The sequence below is a fragment of the Anolis carolinensis genome, chromosome 3 (assembly GCF_035594765.1).
Source record: "Anolis carolinensis isolate JA03-04 chromosome 3, rAnoCar3.1.pri, whole genome shotgun sequence".
In the NCBI taxonomy this organism is placed as follows: domain Eukaryota; kingdom Metazoa; phylum Chordata; class Lepidosauria; order Squamata; family Dactyloidae; genus Anolis; species Anolis carolinensis.
The window spans coordinates 184,967,893-184,990,964 of record NC_085843.1 but is presented as its reverse complement, the minus strand read 5'-3'; the positions used below and the strand labels follow the sequence as shown (position 1 = coordinate 184,990,964).

At 38.2% G+C, this 23,072-nt stretch overlaps 1 protein-coding gene across 25 annotated transcripts in view; it reads right to left on the bottom strand.

Annotated features, from left to right (window-relative positions):
- camk2g (calcium/calmodulin dependent protein kinase II gamma) overlaps positions 1 to 23,072 on the bottom strand; it is a 209,604-nt gene that overhangs the window by 90,674 nt on the left and 95,858 nt on the right. For all 25 annotated transcript variants that reach the window (XM_008114262.3, XM_008114265.3, XM_008114267.3 and 22 more), the window contains exon 3: positions 12,402 to 12,461. In XM_008114262.3, coding sequence (XP_008112469.1) covers positions 12,402 to 12,461 — 60 coding nt within the window. The remainder of the gene's footprint in view (positions 1 to 12,401; positions 12,462 to 23,072) is intronic.

Sequence of the window (23,072 nt, the reverse complement as noted above, 5' to 3'; positions counted from 1 at the left end):
CTACTTCCATTTCAAATATCCTGCTGCTATCTCCATTTCACCTTCAATCATAGTTTTTATATGGATGTTTAATTTAATTAATTTTAATCATTATTATTGTTGAAGTGTAATTGTTTTTACATACTCTGTTTTATATTGGTTGTAAGCCGGCCTGAGTCCCCCCTCAGGGGTGAGAAGAGCGGGATCTAAATGTTGAAATAAATAAATAAATAAATAAATAAATAAATAGTATTCTCCTCTAATTCTTATAAATCCAACCCTGAGGTTCAAAAAGTCTGTTACATATCCCATATTTTATTACTACTGCAGTCTCTCTGAAACATCTGAGTTAAGGGAATCTGCAAGCGATGATATGAACAGGCATTGCTGTAATGGGGATATCAAATTCTTTCTGAACTAACTCCAGTATTCTTTTCTGGTAAAAAAAGAAGCCTTATGTGATGCAGCCTTCAAATTACTCTGGGGAATCCTTCTGCAATGAGGCACTCTGAATGAATGCCAGGTACTCAGAGTCATCAACATTAACCTCATCTCTGGGAATAAGCCAAGTAACCATTAGAGAGCATCTGCATCCGCAGAGTATCATTAATGCCTCTCTCACTACCACCACTTTAGCTGGGGGGTCAGGGGGATGTAGCGACACTACTGAACTCAACAGCACAGTGAGTGGTGATGGGAGAAATACAATGGAAATGGATTGTTTCAACTTGTTTTCTTTCATCTCCAAATTACTACAATCAGCATTAAGGTTATGTTATCGCCTTTGATGGCATGCTATCACTACAAATACAGAATACACATGGTCTGACAGACGGCAAGGCAACTGTGATCATCTGCAGCAATGCAACTGATACATAAATTGAAACAGATGGATGCCACCCACTCACCATTTTCTCCCAACTGCTCATTATCTCAACAGAGCCAGAAAATACATGAAAAGGCTGGGAACTGCCCAACCACATCTTCAACAACAGGTTGAGCAGCAATCCATTGCCACTCTGGCTTCCAAAATACCAAGCTGCAGGTTTCAGTATAAGCTCTATGTAGAACTACAACTATCAAGGGCAGCTTAGTTTCCTACCCCAACCTTTTTCTAATTATATTAAAATGCGGAGAATTTTTGCTGTAGCTGCTGAGGCTGCTTCCAGAAAGACTTTCTTTTTAATTAAAAGTTTGCTATTAGAACGCATTAGGGGATGTAATACAAATAATCCTTCACAAATCATCTGGTTGAACAGCTAATGGCTGGCTTCACAGGAGTGGTAGCTGCCAGTGACATAAGAATAGTTAGCAAACAGGACCCTGTGTACCAATGTTAACCATTCCCTTTGGATTAACCTTCCACACACATGGGTCCTGCACTCCATCTAAACCACGCCAAAGGTGGATGGGGGCTCAGAATTTTTTGTCTGCAATGTCTGCTCACTGTCTACCTTTGATTACTCAAAATGGAGACATCTATTTTCAAACGAAAGATAGAGATGAAGATGATCTGTCATATAAAAAGAATGACATCAAATCACAGATATAGTTATGTGTTAAGGTAAGAAACAATAGAAGGAACAAATGAAGAAGCCACTAATACAAAAGCACTGTATGATTATGGACAATATTAAGCGTAGCAAAGTAGAGATATGCTGAAATTATAATGGAAATTGCTTTGGTATGCCTCTCCCTTATTTTAATGTATAAGAAAACATCCCAGGGGAAGATAGTGGAGGATGCTATTGTATTTTCTACCTCTATAGCACTAAAAATACCTTTTGGTCAGTCAGAAAAGAATGGCTCACTTTCAAAGACAGGATGGAGCTTTAGATACCAGGTTTTTCAGTGTAATTACCAAAAAGCCCAATCTAAAAATTTTTAAGTGGGAAATGGAAGTGAAAAAGAAAGCTAGAAAGTGGAATAGGGTAAGCTGGAAAGAGACACACTATTAGGGCTTCCACATATTTCACTAGATGTTCTTAAGAGACAGATGGTCTTTCAGAATAATGATACTAAAACATTTCATTTTAAATAGTTTCCTTTTCTGATCATGAAACTATGCTGTGCAGGCTCAGTCCATTATACTTATTAACATATTATTAAAATTAGATCACCAGTGGTGAAATTGGCTAACTGTTTAAAACCTTTGAATCAACTAAAGTTATGTGCCCATTTAACCAACCTCAATGCATTTTGTAATTAAAGTTTCACAAAATACATGTCCACTTTTGATTCTTAAAAACAAAACAAGGAAAAATCCCATGATTTCTGACAGATAAAGCAATTTTAGCATGGGAAATGTCTTTGGAGACTAAAGCTAATTTTTATCAGTTGCAGAACAATAGACAGAGAGACAGGGAGAGGGAGGGGGCTGGTTAAAAACACAAATCCACAACCCCATAGGGGGAAATACAAATGCTTTTGTACAGAAAAATATTGGGTTTTTGTATAAATTTTGTGTATCCTCTCCATTATATTTCAACTGTATAGAATTTTCTGGGTACCCATATATACATGGACACATACAACTGAACAACCTTCTTTGTTCATTAAGTGGGTTCTAGCAGATAGCAGATATTCAGTGTTTGCTTTGTCCATTTTTGTGAGCTTTAGGGAAATTGAGGAATTGCTTTCTGTCTGCCCAGTACAATATAAACAACCCGTGCCGTTCATGATCTCAAGATTTCTCCTTTCTGGCAATTCAGCTCAGCAGCCACAAATGCTTTGAAGGTCACTAAGAGAGCCAAAAGCAGCACAGAGATGCTGAGTCGTCAAGACATTAACTGCCGGCAAAGACCAGGGGAAATAATCCCAGAGCACCCAAAAGGCTCAATTGGAAGACTGTGTTCTCAGTGTGTCAATTATTATCTAAGATATATGGAAAAGAAAAAATAAGGAGGAAAAACGAAGACAAAGAAACCAGAAAAATGCATATGAAAGCACAGTGTTCCTCAACTGCTAAAAAGCTCAATCTAAACAAGGAGAAATAAAAATATTTGGTCTTGTCTAGAACCCAGAAGGACGAATATTGCATCTCAAAATCTCATCTACTTCAGTTCTATTTACATCAAAACCATCCCACACAGATTCTCATCCATCATCTTCTTTTTTTAAAAGTCTAGGAAAAGAAAGCTATACTGCCTTAAGCAATTTGTTCCAATCTCCCCAAAGGAGCCACTTTTTACTCTCTTTGCATGGGAAGTGCTTTTGCAGAGAGGGCTGGATGATACCAAAGAGGGAAGGGAATGAGGATTGCTATTTTACCCTACAAACATTTCCTGGAACCATGGCAACCCAGGCCTCCCTTTAGCAACTGTGAGGCCATTCCGAGGCATAACTATTGGAAGCAGGAGTTGAGAATATAGTGAACTGTGTCTGAGTAGACAATGGTGTGTCTTTTTCTTGCAACTATAAATTCACAGAAAAAAGTAGAAAAGCCCAGACAGCAGGAAGGTATGAGGAAGGGATACTGTTTAGCACTCTGGCAAACAGACATCCACCAATGGAGCTTAAGAACATGTGAGCTGCATTAACCAGTCCACTGTACTAGGTATTGGCAGCACATATTAGCACTGGTTCTCTATGGCTTCAGGCAAGATCCTTTCCTAACCTTCTTTGGATCTTCCAGTTTCGCATCTAAGTCCTAACTACACTGGACCAAATGTGTCTGAGCATGCAAATATGTCCAGGATGGTAAAAATTCATAAAAGGAAAACTTGAAGGCAGAAAACAAGAATGCTAAGAACCAGGTTCCACATCATCTTCATTGCTAGTTATTATTTTACCTCATTTAGGACGGAACTACCTTCTTAAACTGGCAAAATTAATTTCTTTGCAAGGGATAAGGTGACATGCCATCTCAAAGTGAACTGGCAAGGATTTTCTAAGTTAAACACACATAGTCCAATTGGTTGTGGGATTAGAATTTATTATCAGAATCATGAACAAAGAAAAAGGGTGAGAAAACAGCAGTATGAAACCAGGAATTGTTATAATTTGCTGATCCATACATGCAATGTGAATGGATTATTCTTCTCTTCGTGTAAACTCAGCAACTCTGTCTGCAATACAGCTCTTTTTAAGAACCAATGGGGAAAAATGAAAAAGGAGAGATAGATAAGCAAAGCTGTAGCAAAGGGAAAGAAAGAAGAGAAAGAAACCAGGGTAGGTATTGATGTAAGGAATCACTGAAGAGTGTCCAAATTATGGCAGGGACGTCAAAAGCAGGTAGATAAGCAAACTTCACATTTCATAGCTTACTGCAAAGAAAACACCCGTTTGCAGCTGAAATGATGGCAATGGTGGCAGGAGTTTTCTGAAGGGCACCAAATCACCTGATGTCTTGAGCTAACCCAAATAATGAGGAAATATGAAAACTGCCTCTCAAGGCACAGATTCTGCTTCTGGGTGTTTAGTATCTGTCCAACCTGGGAGTTGTAAAACAAAAACAAGGCAGACAAGGAACATGAAAGTCACTGCAGACTAATTCCACCAGAGAAGTCAGCCATAGCAGAGCACTTGATGAACCAACCTGGACACAGCATATTATTTGAGAACACAAAAATGTTGGACCAGTCTAACAACCACCATGTCAGACTACACTGAAAAGCCATTGAAATCCACGAGCATGTGGACAATTTCAACAGAAAGGAGGAACCATGAAAATGAACAAAATCTGGCTACCAGTATTAAAAAACTTTAAAACCAGGACAATAAATAAAGAACAACACTCTGAAAACAGGGGAGTTCTGGACATGAAACAATCAGGGCAGCTAACACCCCCCAACAAAGGATTCCCCCCAGGCAGGAATTAGTCAGGCCTTGAGCTGCAAGGCCATTAAATGGTAATCAAGGTGATTACAGCATTCACTCCTGCCTTCAATAGACAAGAGTTTTTTCTCCTACCCTGGACCTTCCACAGATATATAAACCTCCCTTGCTTGGTTTCCAATATACCTCACAACCTCTGAAGATGCCTGCCATAGATGTGTGTGAAATGTCAGGAGAGAACGCTTCTGGAACATGGCCATACAGCTAAACAGAATGTGCCTGAAAAATGGCATCAGTGACTTAACACTTAAACAAACCTTCTTACATGCTATTCAGTTGATTTGAAAGCAAAGGAAAATGTAGAATTCCCAAATGGTGCCCCAGTCACAAGAATAAGAAAACAACCATTACTCTGCTCTTAAAGATACACAACTTACCCAAGAACAGTAGCATCAGAGATAGGGCTTACAGATGGTTTGATTCTTCAACTACTCTCTTGGGAGAAGTTAGCTAATCAACATCTCTGCTGGTATTTCATGGATCATATGAACAAAAATCTTTTTATTCATGAATTGATTTTTAGCTAATTTTCTATACTGATACAGATGCTAAAATACAAAAAAAAATACTGACTGGACTTAACACTTATGGTGCTGCTTTTAGCATGCTTGCCTAGTTTTAAATTGTGAACTAGTTGCACCTTATGGAGTCCAAATTTTTTTCCCAATGCAATCAACAGAACAAGTAGTCGTGTTTGAATAACTAAGGCAACATAACCTACCCTGTTTTCCTGAAAATATCACCTAACCAGAAAATAAGCCCTGGCGTGATTTTTCAGGATGCTCATAATATAAGCCTCACTCCCAAAATAAGCCCCAGTTAAGACTGTCAGCCAGACGGACACATTTACTGGTAGTACATCTATTGCAACACATAATGGACATATTGAATTGTAATATATTTATATTAATATCTAATAAAAGAGTGATGGCATCACGACGACCCACAAAACAACAAAACTACAGGCCCCCCAACCTCGAAATTTGACGACACAACCCATCATCCACGGCTCTAGGTTGATACAACAAAAAGAAAGAAAAATAAAGTCCTAATTAGAGAGAGAGGAATAATTGCTTTTATCCAATTCCTGCCAGTTTAGAAGGCTAAGCTCCTCCAACTTGGTCTCCTAGCAACCCAATAAAAAATAATAAAAAACACTAAAAAATAATTTTAAAAACCCTAAAAAATTAATAACAAAAAATAACTAAAAATTATACAAGAAAGTAATAAAATATAATAAATAAAAAGATAACTTACAATAAAATTAATTAAAAAATACAAATAACGTCAAATAAAAATTACACAATTTTTAACCAATACCACCACCACTTTGCCACAGCAACGCGTGGCCGGGCACAGCTAGTATTATTATAAATATACATAAATCACACACCGCATTGTCACAGGATGTCTATGCCCCACACCACCGGAGAAATTATACTGTTTAGCAGGCATTGTACCACCTGACATCGTCTGGGAAGTAGCAGCCAGCAATGAAAGGACGAAGGCATTGGCATCTCCGACCCACGCCCTGTTGAAATATCAGCCAGCACGCCAATGCCTTAAATTAAGAAATAGTTTTCTAAGATCTACAGAGAATCTTGCAGGAACACCTCGGCAAGTGAGAGGCCAAAAGTGGCAGGCTAAAACCCGGAATCTCAATCAGTGGCTGTCCGTTGGATGAGAGACTCCCTCCTGGGCACACAGAAGACTGGGCGATTTGGAACAGACTGCGCTTTGGCACCATGAGATGCAGAGCCAACCTTAAGAAACGGGGCTACAAAATGGAATCCACGGCATGCGAGTGTAGAGAAGAGCAAACCACAGACCATCTATTGCAATGCAGCTTGAGCCCTGCCACATGCACAATGGAGGATCTTCTTATAGCAACACCAGAGGCACTCCAACAGGCCAGCTACTGGTCAAAGGACATTTAGTATGATGCCAAGGTTTTTAAAACTTTGCTTGTGTTTTCAAATACATTACAACTTGTACCCTCGATTTGCTTTTGGCACGATAAATAAATAAATAAATAAATAAATAAAAAATTGACATTAATACTTAAAATAAAGGATAATATAAATTATAATTAAGTATTTAAAATACACAAGTGAGTGCCTTTGGATGAGAATTAAACATCTATGTAAACAGATGAACTTGAGACCTATCGCCAAATGATCAATAGAAGTACAGACACAATGCATTAATAATGTCTTCCTTGATACATGAGAAGATAAGATAACCCTGAAAATGAGACTGAATTTAGTCCTTTGGAGAAAAAATTAATATACGACTCTGTCTTATTTCCAAAGAACTACTGTATCACTGTTTCCTATGTACATTTCTCAGCTAGAGAAGAGGTCTAGTAATATAAAGCTCCGATTGTCTTCCCTATTTGGAAAGTTGGTCAGAGATGATGGGAGATACAGTCCAGGAACATCTAAAGAGCCACACAGTCCCCAAAGCACAGTCTTGGATCCTACTGCCATAGCTTAAAACTGTTCTGGCTTTATGGAGCCACTTCTCGGAGCCAGAGAAGCCACCAGCACTTCATTTTTTAATACTAATTTTTACTGAAAGGGAAAAAATCCAACTATAATAAAATGAACAAGCAAATTCTAAAGTTAGACATTTTTAAGAGAGAAAAAACTACGGAACTACTTTCTAACATACTACTACAATACAACTAAATATCTATTGCAAATGACAATACAAAAGCACATAAACATGGAAACTAAAATAAACATATAGAAATATACACAAAACATACATATTAAAACAAGATTAACAAACATAAAACCTAATCCTGTATGAAATCAATGATTCACAGAACTCTCACTTGATGTGTGATGGGTTTTTTTTAACATTCTAGCTATCATTTCACTTTAAGAAATACTGTATAATCATACTTCTACATTTGATAACATACTAGCTTATAAGTTCCACAATTGATGACTCACGCCATCGTTATAATCAATAAATCCCAAATTTATTTTGAAGTTGGACAAATATTTATCTTTTATCAGCCTAATCAATTTGTTCATACCAATTAGTTCATAAATCTTTGTCAGCCATTTTCCTTGACTTTGGTTTTCCATCCAGAAACATTCTATATTTAATAATAATAATAATAATAATAATAATAATAATAATACTATTTAACTTTATTTATACCCTGCCTTTCTTCCCATGGGAACAGGCAGCTAACAATCCCACACTTTAGTCATAGTTTAAAAAGAGCAATACAAAAGTTAAAAAACAATTAAATAGGAATGGTGTGGTAAAAACAGAATTAAAATATAATAAATACACTAAATGGCCTTTAAAACTCATGTCCCTCCCCCACAATCATACCTAACCTCCCCAGAACCTGCTCCTTCCCCTTCCCCAAAAGCCTGTTGGCAAAAGAAGGTCTTGACCTGATGTGGGAAGGCAACAGGGCCAGTGGGCATCTGGTCTCTCTTGGGAGGGAGTTACAAAGTCTGGGAGCAACTGGGATGTAACCAATGCATGTACCAACGTGGCCAGATCTGACTTCTCCAGGAATGGGCACAGTTGCCACACTAGCTTTAACTATGCAAAAGCACTCCTGGTCACTGCCAATACCTGGGCCTCCAGGTTCAGAGGGGAATCCAGGAGTACTTCCATCTCCTATACAGGAGATCCTCCTCCTCTTCATTTCATTTTCAGTGTTTGTCTTTCTTGCCACAGCATCTCTTTCTTAGCACAGCCCAGTCATGAATTTGCCATATTACAAAGTTAGGTGCTGCTTTTCTATGCAGATTTTCTAGTTAGCCTCAAGACAAACCTGTCGATAGATCTTGTCAACCTTCTTGCTGAAGGCTTCATGTAGAACTTCCACAGGAGTTTTCTCCAATCTTACTGCCTGCTTCTGAATTCTGAATTAAGATTGCACCAAATTGAGGTGTCCCTAAATTGGCTCCCCAGTCAGCTTTCTAACAAGCTATATATTTCTTTAATGTTTGCTGTTAATTCTTTTCTCATCCATCTCAAGTTACACAAAATTTGAGTTAGTCCAATTAGTTCCAAATAATCTGCAAATACTCTGAATTTGAATGTTGAATTATTGTAGCTGAACATATGATGGCAGTAGAGTACCACATTCTCTTTCGTCAATTGTTTTTTAATTGATGTTGCCAAGTTACTTGTTTCCCCCCCAAAACGGAAGATTTTATACTTTAAATGTTTACTTCATGTATATCTTTGTCTTGGGAAATTTCCTCTGTTTTGAGGAAAAACAAAACTTTAATTTTTAGTGGGTATGTATACCATAAGCTATTATAATCAACTCACCACATTCACCACATGAAATTTATGAGCCTTGATGCTTCTTAAAACCTTTTCTTAAAAGTCCATCAACTCTGTGAGTGAGTTAGCAATGACTGCATCTTGTAGTTCCTTTAACTCTAGATCAGTGGTTCTCAACCTGTGGGTCCCCAGATATTTTGGCCTTCAACTCCCAGAAATCCTAACAGCTGGTAAACTAGCTGGGATTTCTGGGAATTATAGGCCAAAACACCTGGGAACCCACAGGTTGAGAACCACTGCTCTAGATTATAAATTTAATTTACTCATGTGACCTACCATAGAAATCAATGCAAATGGGAGTGAATTTGCTGATGCAAGAACAAGCCCTTTGGCAAGACATCAGAGGCGGAAACTGGGTCTTTATGAAAAGCCTCTGCCACTTCCTTGCCTGGAAGAATGTAACCACAATATCTCGGAACCACATTACTTCTTCCCCAAGAGTTTATCAGGGAAGAAGTCCACAGTCTGCCATCTTGCTCAGTCTCCAGCCATTGGTACTTCAGAGACTAAAGTACACCTTGTCCTCTATAAGGAAACTGAAAAAGGCAGAAATAGTTTCAGCATTAATCAGTTTTTTTCAGCGTAAGTCTGACATTTTTCAGACAAGGGACCACTTACTGTGTTTCTAGAGAAAGAACATTTTAAAATTGGACAGTGTAACTGGTATTGGGTGCAGTGTGCTTGCTTTAAAAATGTGTACCCTATACACTGGGAAATTTGTGATATGAAATTCTAACGACAACAATTTAAAGAATACACAGCATGAATGTTCTTCTATTCAGTTTCAAGCTAATGGAATGTTCTTATAATTAAATATTGAGAGGGAAGGGTCAGCTGTGAGAACATATCACATTAGTCTGTACTTATCCATGTTGATGCTAATAAGAATAAGGGTTAGCAAAAGACCTTGTTTTAACCTATTGCTGCTCAGACTAAGTCACACTTAACTATTTTCTAAAGAAGGAAATGGAACTATTGTGTCTTTGGATTTCAATTTCATATGTGAATTTGGACTGTTGATGTTTTTGATCAAAAATCCAGAGCCATTCTGCCACCCTCACCTAAAACAGAGTGCTTCGGTGAATCTTTCTAATTTAAAGCAGACCATTTTTTCTTGACACTACTAATTTAAGACTGTCATTCAGGTTTTGTTGTGCTTTCTCTAACATTGACAAGTTTGGACATCACTCAACAACACAGCACAATCTGCATCACTGGACTCACAGGGCTTAAAAAAGACATCTTAAGAGTTGTTGATTTTTCTTCTTAGTAAACTTATCTATGGTAACTGCAGCCTACATTGAGTACAGTAGTTTCACAGAATCTGAGAGGAAATTACTCCTCTCAGCTAGCATAGAATCCTGCTTCAACCCATTCATTTTCCTAGAATAAAGATGAAAAGTCAGAAGGGACCTTAAAGGTATCTAGTCAGCCTCTTGTTCAACATAGAATTTGCAACCAAAGCATCCCAAAATATGGCATCTACTTAAAGTAACTCCAGCAAATAAGCCACTATTTCTCATGACAGCCTATTCTACTATCAAATGGTGATTGCTGTCAGGAGATTTCTTCTAATATCTGACCCAAATCTGTTTCCTTGCAATTTCCATTTACTGATTCTAGGCTTATCCTTTGGAGCAATGCGACAGATGATCAAATCTGGACATAGAACTCAATTCTCTTTATCCAAGAATTAGTCACACAGCTAAAAAAATAAAATAGATATTTCCTAGAAAGGTACAAACTGTCACCTCATTCAGAAAAGCATTAACAATGGCAACGTATTTCTAGCAATGCTTCACAGGGAAGTTATTGTTCAATGGTGCACAAAGCACTGGTGCTGTTACAATTAATGGTTAGAATGTTTTATTTTATTTCTCAGCAGTAATTAAATGACTACTTTTTATTACTTTTTCTTTTTAAATGGAATACTATACACCACTGGCTTACGGGACATAGCCTACTCCCATTCAGCTTTTTGTTGGCTTAACACTCACAACAGAGCACAAGCAAAGTGATAGTCTTCTTCTGCCATTTAGTGAGGTCACATGTATGTAGCTATGAAAGTAATTAAAGTTATTACACTGCAAAAAGACCGACATTACAATAACCATAACTAATTTGGTTGCTGCAAAAAGGAATAAACTACAAGTAAATCATTATTTGTAATTAGTTATTTTGAATTAACTTCAAATTCTATCTCAGTCATGCACTAAGGAAGTTCAATTCAATGTGTTTTTCTTCCAGAAGTCCAACTCTGACTGTTTAATCTTGCAAAGCGTGCAAAGGATATTCAAACTGAAATGGTCTTTTTCAGTAAAGGAAAATGAGTCTTTTCTCTTTGCATTCCAGAGCTTTGAAAGCTGACCTACAATGAGGGGCACATGATGGGCAAATTTCCACATGCTTTAAAGAATTTTGCTGCTGTTCAGCAGATCGGGGTAAACAGCGGTTTTGTTAAGAATTGAACTTTATATTTTCTCCTGCCGCCATTCAATCGGAAGTTGTTCCCACGGTCTTGCTTCTAGATTTTAGTCCCTCATCAAAGCCTCAGAGTGGGTGGTCATCCTGCTCCTTGTTCCTCTGAGTGAGAGGAAATAAACCTGCTCACAGGATGAAAACCATGGAAACCCAGATCTGGAGTGAGTGGCACTCCAGCAAGAGAGAAGGTAAAATAGAGTAGAACTAAAGATTATCAGCTCAGCTGCATTCCATGGTGAGTGGTCAAAGAGGTGGGGAGCTGGTAGCTTGGGACTTTGCATAAAGATTTCAGGAACTTTTGAATGCAGCCTTTAAAGGGATGCTCAGGGAGCAGAGCCAAGAGACGGAATGGGGATGGATCCAAGAGTACATTTGAGGGATGATGTGTCAAGGCATAAGTCATCTGCTTAAGAGTTTGTGCTGAGCATCAATGGCTCAGTGTGTAAGAAATGGGTTCTTTCAGCATTCAGTATTGGAAAGGCAGTTTAAAAAACCATGCCCTATGTGCAAAGAGAGAGGGAGCCAGTATTAAAATATGCTTTCTCTGATGGAATATGTGTTGAAAAGTAAGACAAATGCAAACACTCTATTCTCAGAGGTGGGCTTTCTAAGACTTTTCTTCTGCACAAAGTACTTCCCCTATCCATCCAATTACAGTCCAGAACATGACTGCTGCAGCTGAAGTACATATCTGTTCACTGTGTCCAAGAAAGAGAATTATAACAAGCTTTATAGCCTTTGGTGGCATGTTGGATTCATATTGTATTAGGACTCACCAATATTTGGATGCTTTAATAATCGGCAGATTCGAGCTTCACGTTCCAGCTTCTGGTGATCTGGAGGGCAAAAAAGAAAAGAAAATATTAGCCAACAACCTCTGATCTGGATCCTTGTTTTGAACTAAATAGCAGTCACAACAAAAGAATAACCACAAATAAAAAGCAGCAAATTATTGAAAAAAGGCAATGCGTTTTCTTTCTGGAAACACTGCAAATAAAGTTCACCTCAGTTATAGAAACTGCTGCCACCTTGCAACAGCAATTACCGCTGGGCCTAATAGAGCTACTGTTACATAATGACTTAGTGCATAAGTTATGATTTAGGAAATCCCTGATTCAAAGATAAGTCTTACAGTGGTTTTAGAAAAGCCATCATTCTCAATTTCTGTCCCTCATTCTCTCAAAATGCAGTTCTAGAATAGTGAGATAATAGTAAGGTAATAAGTTTATTGCTTAAAGCTTCCTCAGCAACTGTGCTACAGCTCCAACAAACTATTCGCCTGAGATTGGGAACAGAGTAGATTGTCATGAGTGAGAATGAATTTGAATCCAAATCTACCAAGTCCATAGAGATGCATATGGAAGATCCCTTGTATCCACAGCTCCACTAACAGAATTAAAAAACACTTCTCTGTCTGAGCAAACCATACAGAACTAAATGGACCTATGACCCAGATATTTTTGGCCCACAACTCCCAGAAAGAATGATATTGGTTTTTAAGTGTGTTTTTATGATTGTTTGTTTTTACTATATTTTGTATTATATGTGGCATTAATCTTGCCATTATGTAAGACTGCTCTGGGTCCCCCTGGGGGAGAAGAGCGGTATATAAATTAAATAAATAAATAAAAATAAATCCCAGTCAGCTTACCAGCTGTTAGGATTTCTGGGAGTTGAAGGCCAAAAACATCTGGGGGCCCCCAGGTTGAGAACCACTGTCATAGATATTATAACACTGAAATAACAGGTTAAAATAGCTGTAAGCTTTGACTGAGAAGACCCAGCTTTAAACATTTACCTAACTATAAGAGTTTGCCTTCCTCAGCTTTCTCAAGCTATCTTATCTAACAAGAATGGAGATGGAGGAGTTTTGGTCAGGAGACAGCACTGGTATCCCTAAGGGTTAGCTGCTACTTTCCTAAGGGTCTTGAGGTTACGTTCCTCTCCTGGGTTGACACCTAACTACAATTTCTCATTCTACCAATACTCAGAAGACCATAATGACGCCTAAGAGGGATTCGAGGAAAGACTAAAAAAGTAAACAGACATTTTCTTGTGCAGCACTTCTACAGAGAATAAAAATTCTACATTGAGAAAATAAGAACCAACAAGAAAATGTAATCATGTAGCATTTAAAAATCCTCCCCTCCCCAAAAGAGTGCCACTCACAGTAAAATATGCAATACATTGAGGACTGCCAACAACAAACAACCTAGTTCCATGTTATAAACATGAAATTTACAATTAAAGCTAATGGTTAAAAATACAGTTCAGTGGGAAGCCAAGAGAAGCAGATTGGCCTTAAGAGGTTTCGTTTTTCTACATCTCCAAAGAAGGGGGCTAATGAAACTCTGATGGAAATGCTTTCTAAAGTGCTGGCTTACTGAAAGAGCCATATGTCCCTATTAACCAGTTGAACTGCCTTTGGTGGCAGGTGACTGAGAGATGACCTTGATGACTTTAAAGTTTGGAAAAGCTAACATTAATGAAAGTGGCTCTTCCAATGAAATCAAACCCAAAACATTTCAGGCTTAAAAGTGTCTCAGCAATCTAAAACAAATTTCAGAAATGCAACTGTAGCTTACACAGTGAAGCACTGTACTGGTGTCACAGGAACCATCTTTGCAACCATGGCCAGACATATTCTACAGTCTTCAAAGCCATACATTCACAAAAAGCATGGGAGAAATCTAATATGTATATCTGCAGAACAAGACCAGCTTTATCTATCTGTTCCATTAGCTAGTGTCCAAATTGAATCCTGCCTAGCTACTTAGCAGGTCCACTCGCTAAAATACAGGTAGTCCTGGTTTCGTCAGCCTTTCCAGAGTAGACCATCAAATTTGGACCACCACCTCTGGAAGTTATTGTGTTTCATTAATTTTATTACAACTGTTGCCTTTTTATACTGTTTATGTCACTTTTATGTTTCTTTCTATATTGAGTAAAGATATAAAAATGATATTGATAGAGAACATCGGTTTTTTAAAAATAAAATAAATAATATAATATTGTTTGTGTATGAAAATGTATTATTGTATTTCACCACGTAATAGTCACATTCGCCCTCTTTTTTGAGTGAAAAACGGAGGTACAAGTATTATGCAGTGGTGACTATTATGTGGTGAAAAGATTCCAGCTACGGGGCTTCACTCAGTTGCCAAACAAGTGTAGGCCCATATCTGGGAAGGGGGCAGGCATGGGGGTGAATGAACTAAGGGTGCCTGTAACTCTAAGGGGGCAAACGTGGGTGAATGAACGAAGGGAGCGACTATTATGCAATGAATGTTAAAAATACTAATTTATGCACTCCTAAAATGGACATGCAGCTTTTACACAGTGGTGAGTATTACGCTATGAAATACAATATTTTATATTTATTTATTTATTTATTTCCATCATTTATATGCCGCCCTTCTCACCCGAAGGGACTCAGGGCGGCTTATGGCGTAAGACTCCATTATGTGAGACATCCTAGCAACACCTATATATTGTACATGCCTGATATTATTTCCCCTTAAGGTGTGTGTTCTAAATATATACATGCCATTAATTCCTGTTTCAAGATATTCCTCTGTTTCAAAATATTGTTTGAAGATGATCTTCTGAATCAAGGGTGCCAATCCCAAAATAATGTAGAGTTATGAATAACTTTTAGGTTTAATAAATCTGTATACTTTTAATATAGTCTTATTTAACATACCAAAACTTATCTTTAAAATTTTCAGGCCCTAATACCAAGCTTAAAATAAACAACCAGATAATATATTTTAGTATATTATTTTAAAGTAAAGTTGAGGTTTCCTGGTGCAAAACATTTCACAAGAGATGTAAAAGAGAAGGAGAAGGAAATATTTGCAAAAGGGGGCAGGATTTATGGCCAAAAGCAAAGCACTCTCCTGTTTTGATGAGATACACAGAACATAAAGGTAAACCAAGATCAGCCAACCCTACAGTCTTTCTGTGGACTGGCAACATGGGGGAGGGAGAAGAAATGCTGCCAGTTGTCTTTATAGTCTAAGAAGGACATTCATTGCAACAGAAAAGCAATGTCAGTTCCAACAGGGTTGTCATCTGGATTAAGGAGAAAACGCATTGAGGCATCAGCTTCTCCATAACCCTGAAAAATGTGACATGAAAAGGGGGAAGGCAGGCAAGGGGAAGATGCCAGAGGGCCCTTTCTAGTCACCAAGAAGCAGACAGAAAAATTGATTTGTCAACTCAGTGATCATGTCCCTTTCTAACAGCAGCTAAAAAGAGAAGATGATGATCATCAGGCAAGGTGAAAACAAGACTTGAAAGTCAGCAAAGGATACAACTTTTCTACCCAGTTAGCACTGACTTTGGAAAATTTCACATTTTGCCAATGGCAAGCACTGTGGCAATGCCTGTTAAAACCTTTAGAGAGATGGCCTGCAAACACATTTACTGCACCAGTAGTCTTGAGCCTATGCCCTGCTCTGTGATTTGCCCAAGAACCCATGACTTTGAAAGGCCTTCAGTTTCAATGTGAGGGGGGTCATACATTGTCATATACAGTAGTTTGAATGTTTTTAGAATATTTTGTTGTAAATTTTTATTTTCTCATATTTTAAACTGTTCTAACTGATTTTATTGTAAGAGAACTGAGTTGGACTCGATGACCAATGAGGCTCCTTCCAACTCCCTCATACTATATCTTACAGCACGACATGTGATTGAAATACTGTGAAAACAAAACAAGCATGCTGGCAGGCATCATTTGAGGATGAAAAGGTTATGTGTTCCTTAACTAATCTTACCCAAATTCACATTCACAACTCCTCACCCCACCCTATTTTCACCATAAATATTTCCCATAAGAATACAGGCAAAACCTCAAGTAATCAAACATACCCAACCCCTGGAGCCATGCTACAGAGCATTGTAGCTGTTTTATCCTCTGTACAGGAACACACGGAACTGAAATAGTTTCACAACTTGCACACAGGAAGAGGAGGAGGAATTAGTCCCATGGGCACCCACAACATCAGTTACCCAGCAGACCCAATCAATTTTAAGTTGTGAAATTTTATCTGCATTTTATTAGTGGATTGTAACTTGTATTTTAACTCTGTATATCTTGTTATATGTCTCTTAATACTGTTTTATCTCTTGGTTTAATGATGTTGTACCCTGCCCTGAGTCGTAGGGAAAGGTTGGTAATGAATTCATTATTGTTATTATTATCATTATTGTTATTATTGTTACTATACCATCATCATTATCATCATCATTATCTTGCTGTCTTTCCTCTTCCAGTGTGCTGCATATTTCTGTTGCCCCCCAGTATCCCCCTTCCTTTGCATGGAGGAGACGCACATTCATGGCACACAGGAAGTGGCGTGCAGGGCTGCTTCTTCTTCTTCCTGCATGCTACGAGTATATGTTTTGCCTGAACAAAGGAGGGGTGGTATTGTGTGAAAGACAAACATGTGGCACACTTGCCTCCTGATTAGCCCCCCTGCTTACCTCCTGAGAACAGGCCAGTGCATGTTCACATGGCAGCCCCATCTTCAAGAGGCTGGGACCATGGGACAAGCTTGCAAATAATCAAAACCCCAAGTGTCAATTCATGAAAATGGAGGGATAATTGTATATATGCAAAGTGTATATATTATCCATATTTAGGTGACAAAATAGTGCATTACTCCAAAGAAAATACAAGGAACTAAATCAGACCATATCCATGATCCAGCAATTAGAATAAAAGCCAAAATTCAATTGAATCACAAATGTTTCCTGAGGATGGGGGGAGAGAGGGAAAGGGAGTGGGAAATAAGGAGAAAGGTGCTAGTAAGGAGACTGTTATAGAATTAGAAAGGAGTAGAAAGTGAGCTGTACCAGAAAGGTATGCAATTCCTTTTACGTGTATGTACTGATTTTGTTTCTTTAATACTGTTGTAATATAATGGACACAGTTATACACTACTTATACAACCCAATAATTTTTTTAAAAAAATCACTACTCCAAAACGGAAAACTGCCATATATAAAATAATGTAAAACTGATCCTTCAAAAAGAAGGCTGCAATGGTTTCCATCTCTTCTCTTTCACAGTTTTGTACATGTAAGGAACTTTATGTGCTAAAAACTACTGCCTCTACTACACTTGCAGTCTGAGGTAGTATAGGGCAGAATTATCACTCATTATCTACTCATTTCTTTATGTATACTGTATAAGACTGATCAGACTTGCATATTCTATCATGAGGTGTCTGTGAAAATCGTGTGAAAGAGAAACATGTGGCACACCTGCCTCCTGATCAGCTCCCCTGCTCACCTCCTGAGGACAAGGCGGCATCCCCATTTATTGCTTCTCATAATCACACCCAAGTGCTCATAAAAGTCAACAAATGCAAATCTCCGTTTATGAAGTGAAGAGTAGCTTTGGAACTTGTTTCACACATTAAAAATGGCTGAGACCCAAAACCATTGTCTTCCAGTACACTGCCACATGTTACTTTATGCCAAAATTTTCACAAAAGCTAATAATAATAATAATAATAATAATAATAATAATAATAATAATAATAATAATAATAATAGAATATCAGAAGAGGAACTTTCCAGGGAGATTCATTGTCCCCTCTGCTTTTCATTATTGCCATGATCCCTCTGTCAACAATCTTACAAAAAACAAATCTCGGCTATCAAACATCTAAGAAATCTCACAAAATTTCACATCTGATGTACATGGATGACCTGAAGCTGTATGGAAAAACGGAAACTGAAATCCAGTCTCTGACCAACACTGTCCGAATTTTTAGTACTGATATCAGCATGGAGTTTGGTTTGGACAAATGTTCGACAGTGGCATTGAAGAAGGGAAAAATCATTGAAAGTGAGGGCATAAATATGCCTAATGGCCAAACAATAAAGTATCACCAGCCAGAGGCCTATAAATATCTGGGCATATTACAGCTGGACAACATCAAGCATGAACATATGAAGACTGTGGTCAGTAAAAAATACACACAAAGGGTCAGAAAAATTCTCAAAAGCAAGCTCAATGGAGGCAACACCATCAAGGCCAGAAACACCTGGGCCATACCTGTCATAAGATATACTGCTGGCATTATAAATTGGACACAGGCGGAACTGGACAACTTGGACAGAAAAACAAGAAAACTCATGACTATTCATCATTCACTGCACCCTCGCAGTGATGTTGACCGGCTATATCTGCCTAGAAGATCAGGGGGCAGAGGACTCTTACAAGTAAAACAAGCAGTCAAAGAAGAAGAACATGCCCAAGCAGAATATGTAAAGCAAAGTGAAGAACCTGCTTTGATTGAAATCAAAAATCAGAAACTCCTCAAAGCACAGCAGACAAAAAAACAGTACAAGAAAACCGCACTACAAACTAGAGCTGACAGCTGGCACAACAAAACATTGCATGGAAAGTTCCTTGACAAAATTGAAGGAAAAGCTGATAAAGAGAAGACCTGGCTCTGGCTCACGAATGGGACCCTGAAGAAGGAGACAGAAGGCCTGATCCTTGCAGCCCAGGAGCAAGTCATCAGGACAAATGCAATTAAGGCCAAGATTGAAAAATCAGCTGATGACCCAAAATGCAGACTCTGCAAGGAAACCAATGAAACCATTGATCATATCCTCAGCTGCTGTAAGAAAATCACACAGACAGACTACAAACAGAGGCACAACTATGTGGCCCAAATGATTCATTGGAATTTATGCCTCAAGTACCACCTCTCAGCAGTAAAGAACTGGTGGGATCACAAATCTGCAAAAGTATTGGAAAATAAGCACATAAAGATACTGTGGGACTTCCGAATCCAGACTGACAAAGTTCTGGAACACAACACACCAGACATCACAGTTGTGGAAAAGAAAAAGGTTTGGATCATTGATGTTGCCATCCCAGGTGACAGTCGCATTGACGAAAAACAACAGGAAAAATTCAGCCGCTATCAGGACCTCAAGATTGAACTTCAAAGACTCTGGCAGAAACCAGTGCAGGTGGTCCTGGTGGTGATGGGCACACTGGGTGCCGTGCCAAAAGATCTCAGCTGGCATTTGGAAACAATAGACATTGACAAAATTACGATCTGCCAACTGCAAAAGGCCACCCTACTGGGATCTGCACGCATCATCCGAAAATACATCACACAGTCCTAGACACTTGGGAAGTGGAGTGGGCAGATCTAAAGACAACTTGGCAAGGTGGCACTACCTGGAGGAATCCTCCACCTTGTGTGACTGTGGAGCTGAACAAACAACTCAGCATATGTATGCTTGCCCACAATGCCCTGCCTCATGTACGGAGGAGGAGTGGTTTAAAGCTACAGACAATGCGGTTGCTGTTGCCCGCTTTTGGTCCAAAACTATTTAGTTGCTTGTGATTTCTTTTTTTAAATTTCCATTATTTGAAATGTATTTGTTGTACAATGCTTTTGACACAAAATAAATAAACTTGGGAAGTGTTCAACTTGTGATTTTGTGAAACGAAATCCAACATATCTATCTTGTTTGCTGTGTCATACAATAAAATAATAATAATAATAATAATAATAATAATAATAATAATAATAATAATAATAACAACAACAACTATTTTTATACCCCACCTCCATCTCCTCAGGGCTGCTAACATGGGGCCAAGCCCAAATTTCCACATCAAATAAGATAAAATACAATTCACAATAAAACCAAACACCAATAACATTTAACACAAATTCAACCACCATTTTAACAATAATATAATAGCAAATAAAACTGCCAAATAAGAACACATACTGTGGTTAAAATAGTAGAAGGCTGGGTAGTGGTGCAAGGAGTGCATAATTAAAACCTGACGAGGTAGATAAAGTGCTGTAGTATAAAAGGGGAATTCGAGTAGGATAAACGAGGGGAGTAATTACCAAATAAGGGCAAGAAACAATAATCAGGCCCAGTAATAGTCCATACTGAGGGGGGTTATTCTTGTGATCAGTTGTTTGAACGCACACTGGAAGAGCCAGGTTTTCAAGTCTTTCTTAGAGGCTGCCAGGGTAGGTGCCTGCCTGATCTCCCTGAAGAGGGAGTTCCAGAGCCGTTGGGCCACCATGGAGAAGGCCTTTTCCTTCGTCCCCATAAGCCACGCTTTCTTGTTTTGCAAAGCCCCAATCACAGCATAGTCACATTATCCCAAGGAACAGAGAGAGGAAGCAAGTTATTTTGTAGTCTTTATTCAAATAACAGTTTGACCTCTTGTGCTGAAATGCAAGATTTCTGCCTTACAACAGCTAGGATGACAATTTACTTAAATGAATGAAAAAAAATCCATTAGACTGAAAATGTTTTCTTATTTCTCCTCTCCAGAGTCTTGTTGTAGATAAGAAAGAACGTAAGGCTTGTATGTCCCAGAATTCACAGTCAACTTTTAAATACCCAAGATTGCATTTTGCCATCACTGAAAATGCTCCCTTTCAAGATTAAATACATATATACTGACATAACTGAAAACCACTTATAAATGCATAATGACCTTGAAGAATGATAAATGATCCCCTGCACCCTAAAATAAATGGTAGACCAACTCAAGTCACAAACGCTATGACTTTTCTCTGTGAGGTGCTAATGACTTCCATTGGATGTAAATATTTTTGAACATGGAAGACAACATCAAGTGTGTAATTGTGACAAATACAGCAGAAAGATACCAAAAATGAAGGAAATTAGCCTCTGCACTCAAAAATAAATTGTGGGTCACACTGAAAAGATTAACAGAAAATGATCGGCCCTTACATCCAGGGCAAGATATCATTGTGAGATGCCACCAATTGTATGAATATACAGAATATATACTCAGACAATTTTAATTAACGAAAAAATGAATTAGAAAATGAACCTGCACACGTGCTGCTGGTCATCTTAATCTTGAAGTATTACATCTGTTGGAGAGAGGGCACGGGTATACTCTTTGAGAAGCCACTAATTTTGATTTTGACTTGAAATTGTTTGGAAATGCAGAGTACAATCAAGTTTGCTAACCCACACCAAATACAGCAAAAATAGTCACAAATAAATAAATAAATGTTCCTGGATATTTCAAAACACATTGCAAATCATACATACAATCCGGGACCAGTTCTATTTGAGATGTTGCAGACTTTGGCCCAAAGCTCATTGTACATAAATGGCACTGTTGAATACATCAGCTCATGTGTAACATAGTAGAAATAGTGCCAATAAAATAAGGAAAAGATCATGCATACCAAAACAACTCCCCTTTAGATTTAGGGGAATGTCTTCAATGAGATACCACTAACTTTAATCTGACTTAAAGCTGCTTGAGTATGCAACATACTGTCATGTATCTGTACCAGTAAGAGTAGGAACAGTCCTAAAAGAATAAAGTTTGATCCTCAAGTGCTCAAGATTGATTGACTATTTCTTTTGGACTTTTTTATGGTTAGTGCAAATTGACACATTTGAGAGTGCCCTGGCACATAGCTTGAGGTCAAATGGAAGTCAGTGGTATCTTGCAGGACACATTCCCTTAGAGATAAAATTGTATAAGTTGGGGATACTGGAAGCTTGTTTTGGGAAGCACAGTTTCTTACTCTTTCTGTGCTATTTGCTGAGGCTGGTACACTTGGTGCTTCCCTGACTTCCAGTCAGATGGAAGTTAGTATCATCTCACAGAGAACATTATGCTGGATATAAGGATGTGCAATTTGTGTTGCTCTGTAGCTTATTTGGGAAAGCATTCCCAATTATGGCAATACCCTTAAAATGTTGCTTGGGGATCTTGATGTATAAAAACTTATCTTAGGTACTTAGCTGTATTTCAAAGTTCCACATACATAACAAACTGGGATTAAGGAGACAAGTTATAGATTCTTAGGGATTGAAGGATGCTCAGACTCTTCCGTGCTGCATACATCACTACAATCATGAAGGGACATGTCTTTTTTTTTAAAGCCAATAATGCAATATATACATTAAAAAGCTTTTAATATAAATCTCTGAGAAATGGATACATATGACATACACATGTCTCTTAAAGCAACATCTCCCACCTGATTACAATATTCACTGCTTTTCAAAAGTAGCCAAAAGGGTCATTCCTAAGAATTTTCATGCGCAAAAATCCCGGCAAGAAGCCAAGCACTGAGCTGAAGCACGCCATTCTTCTACTATAAGGCCCTTATCTGTCTCCTATGTCCAAATTTCTGCAAATGATGCCTGCTTAGGAGTCTGGCATTCTTAGCCTCCCAACATATAAAAATAAGGTTAATGTCACCCACATGCCTCTAGTGAACTTGTTCCTTAGGGCAACAATAAAGGGAAGTAAGCATCTGATCAGGCAAACTGGACAGGGATGAAGAAGATAGGAGTTTACCATGTGCTGTTCATCCAGCCAAGATGGACAGCTGACCAGCTCACAGCCTCAGCAGACATGACATAACCCGTGAAGTGCC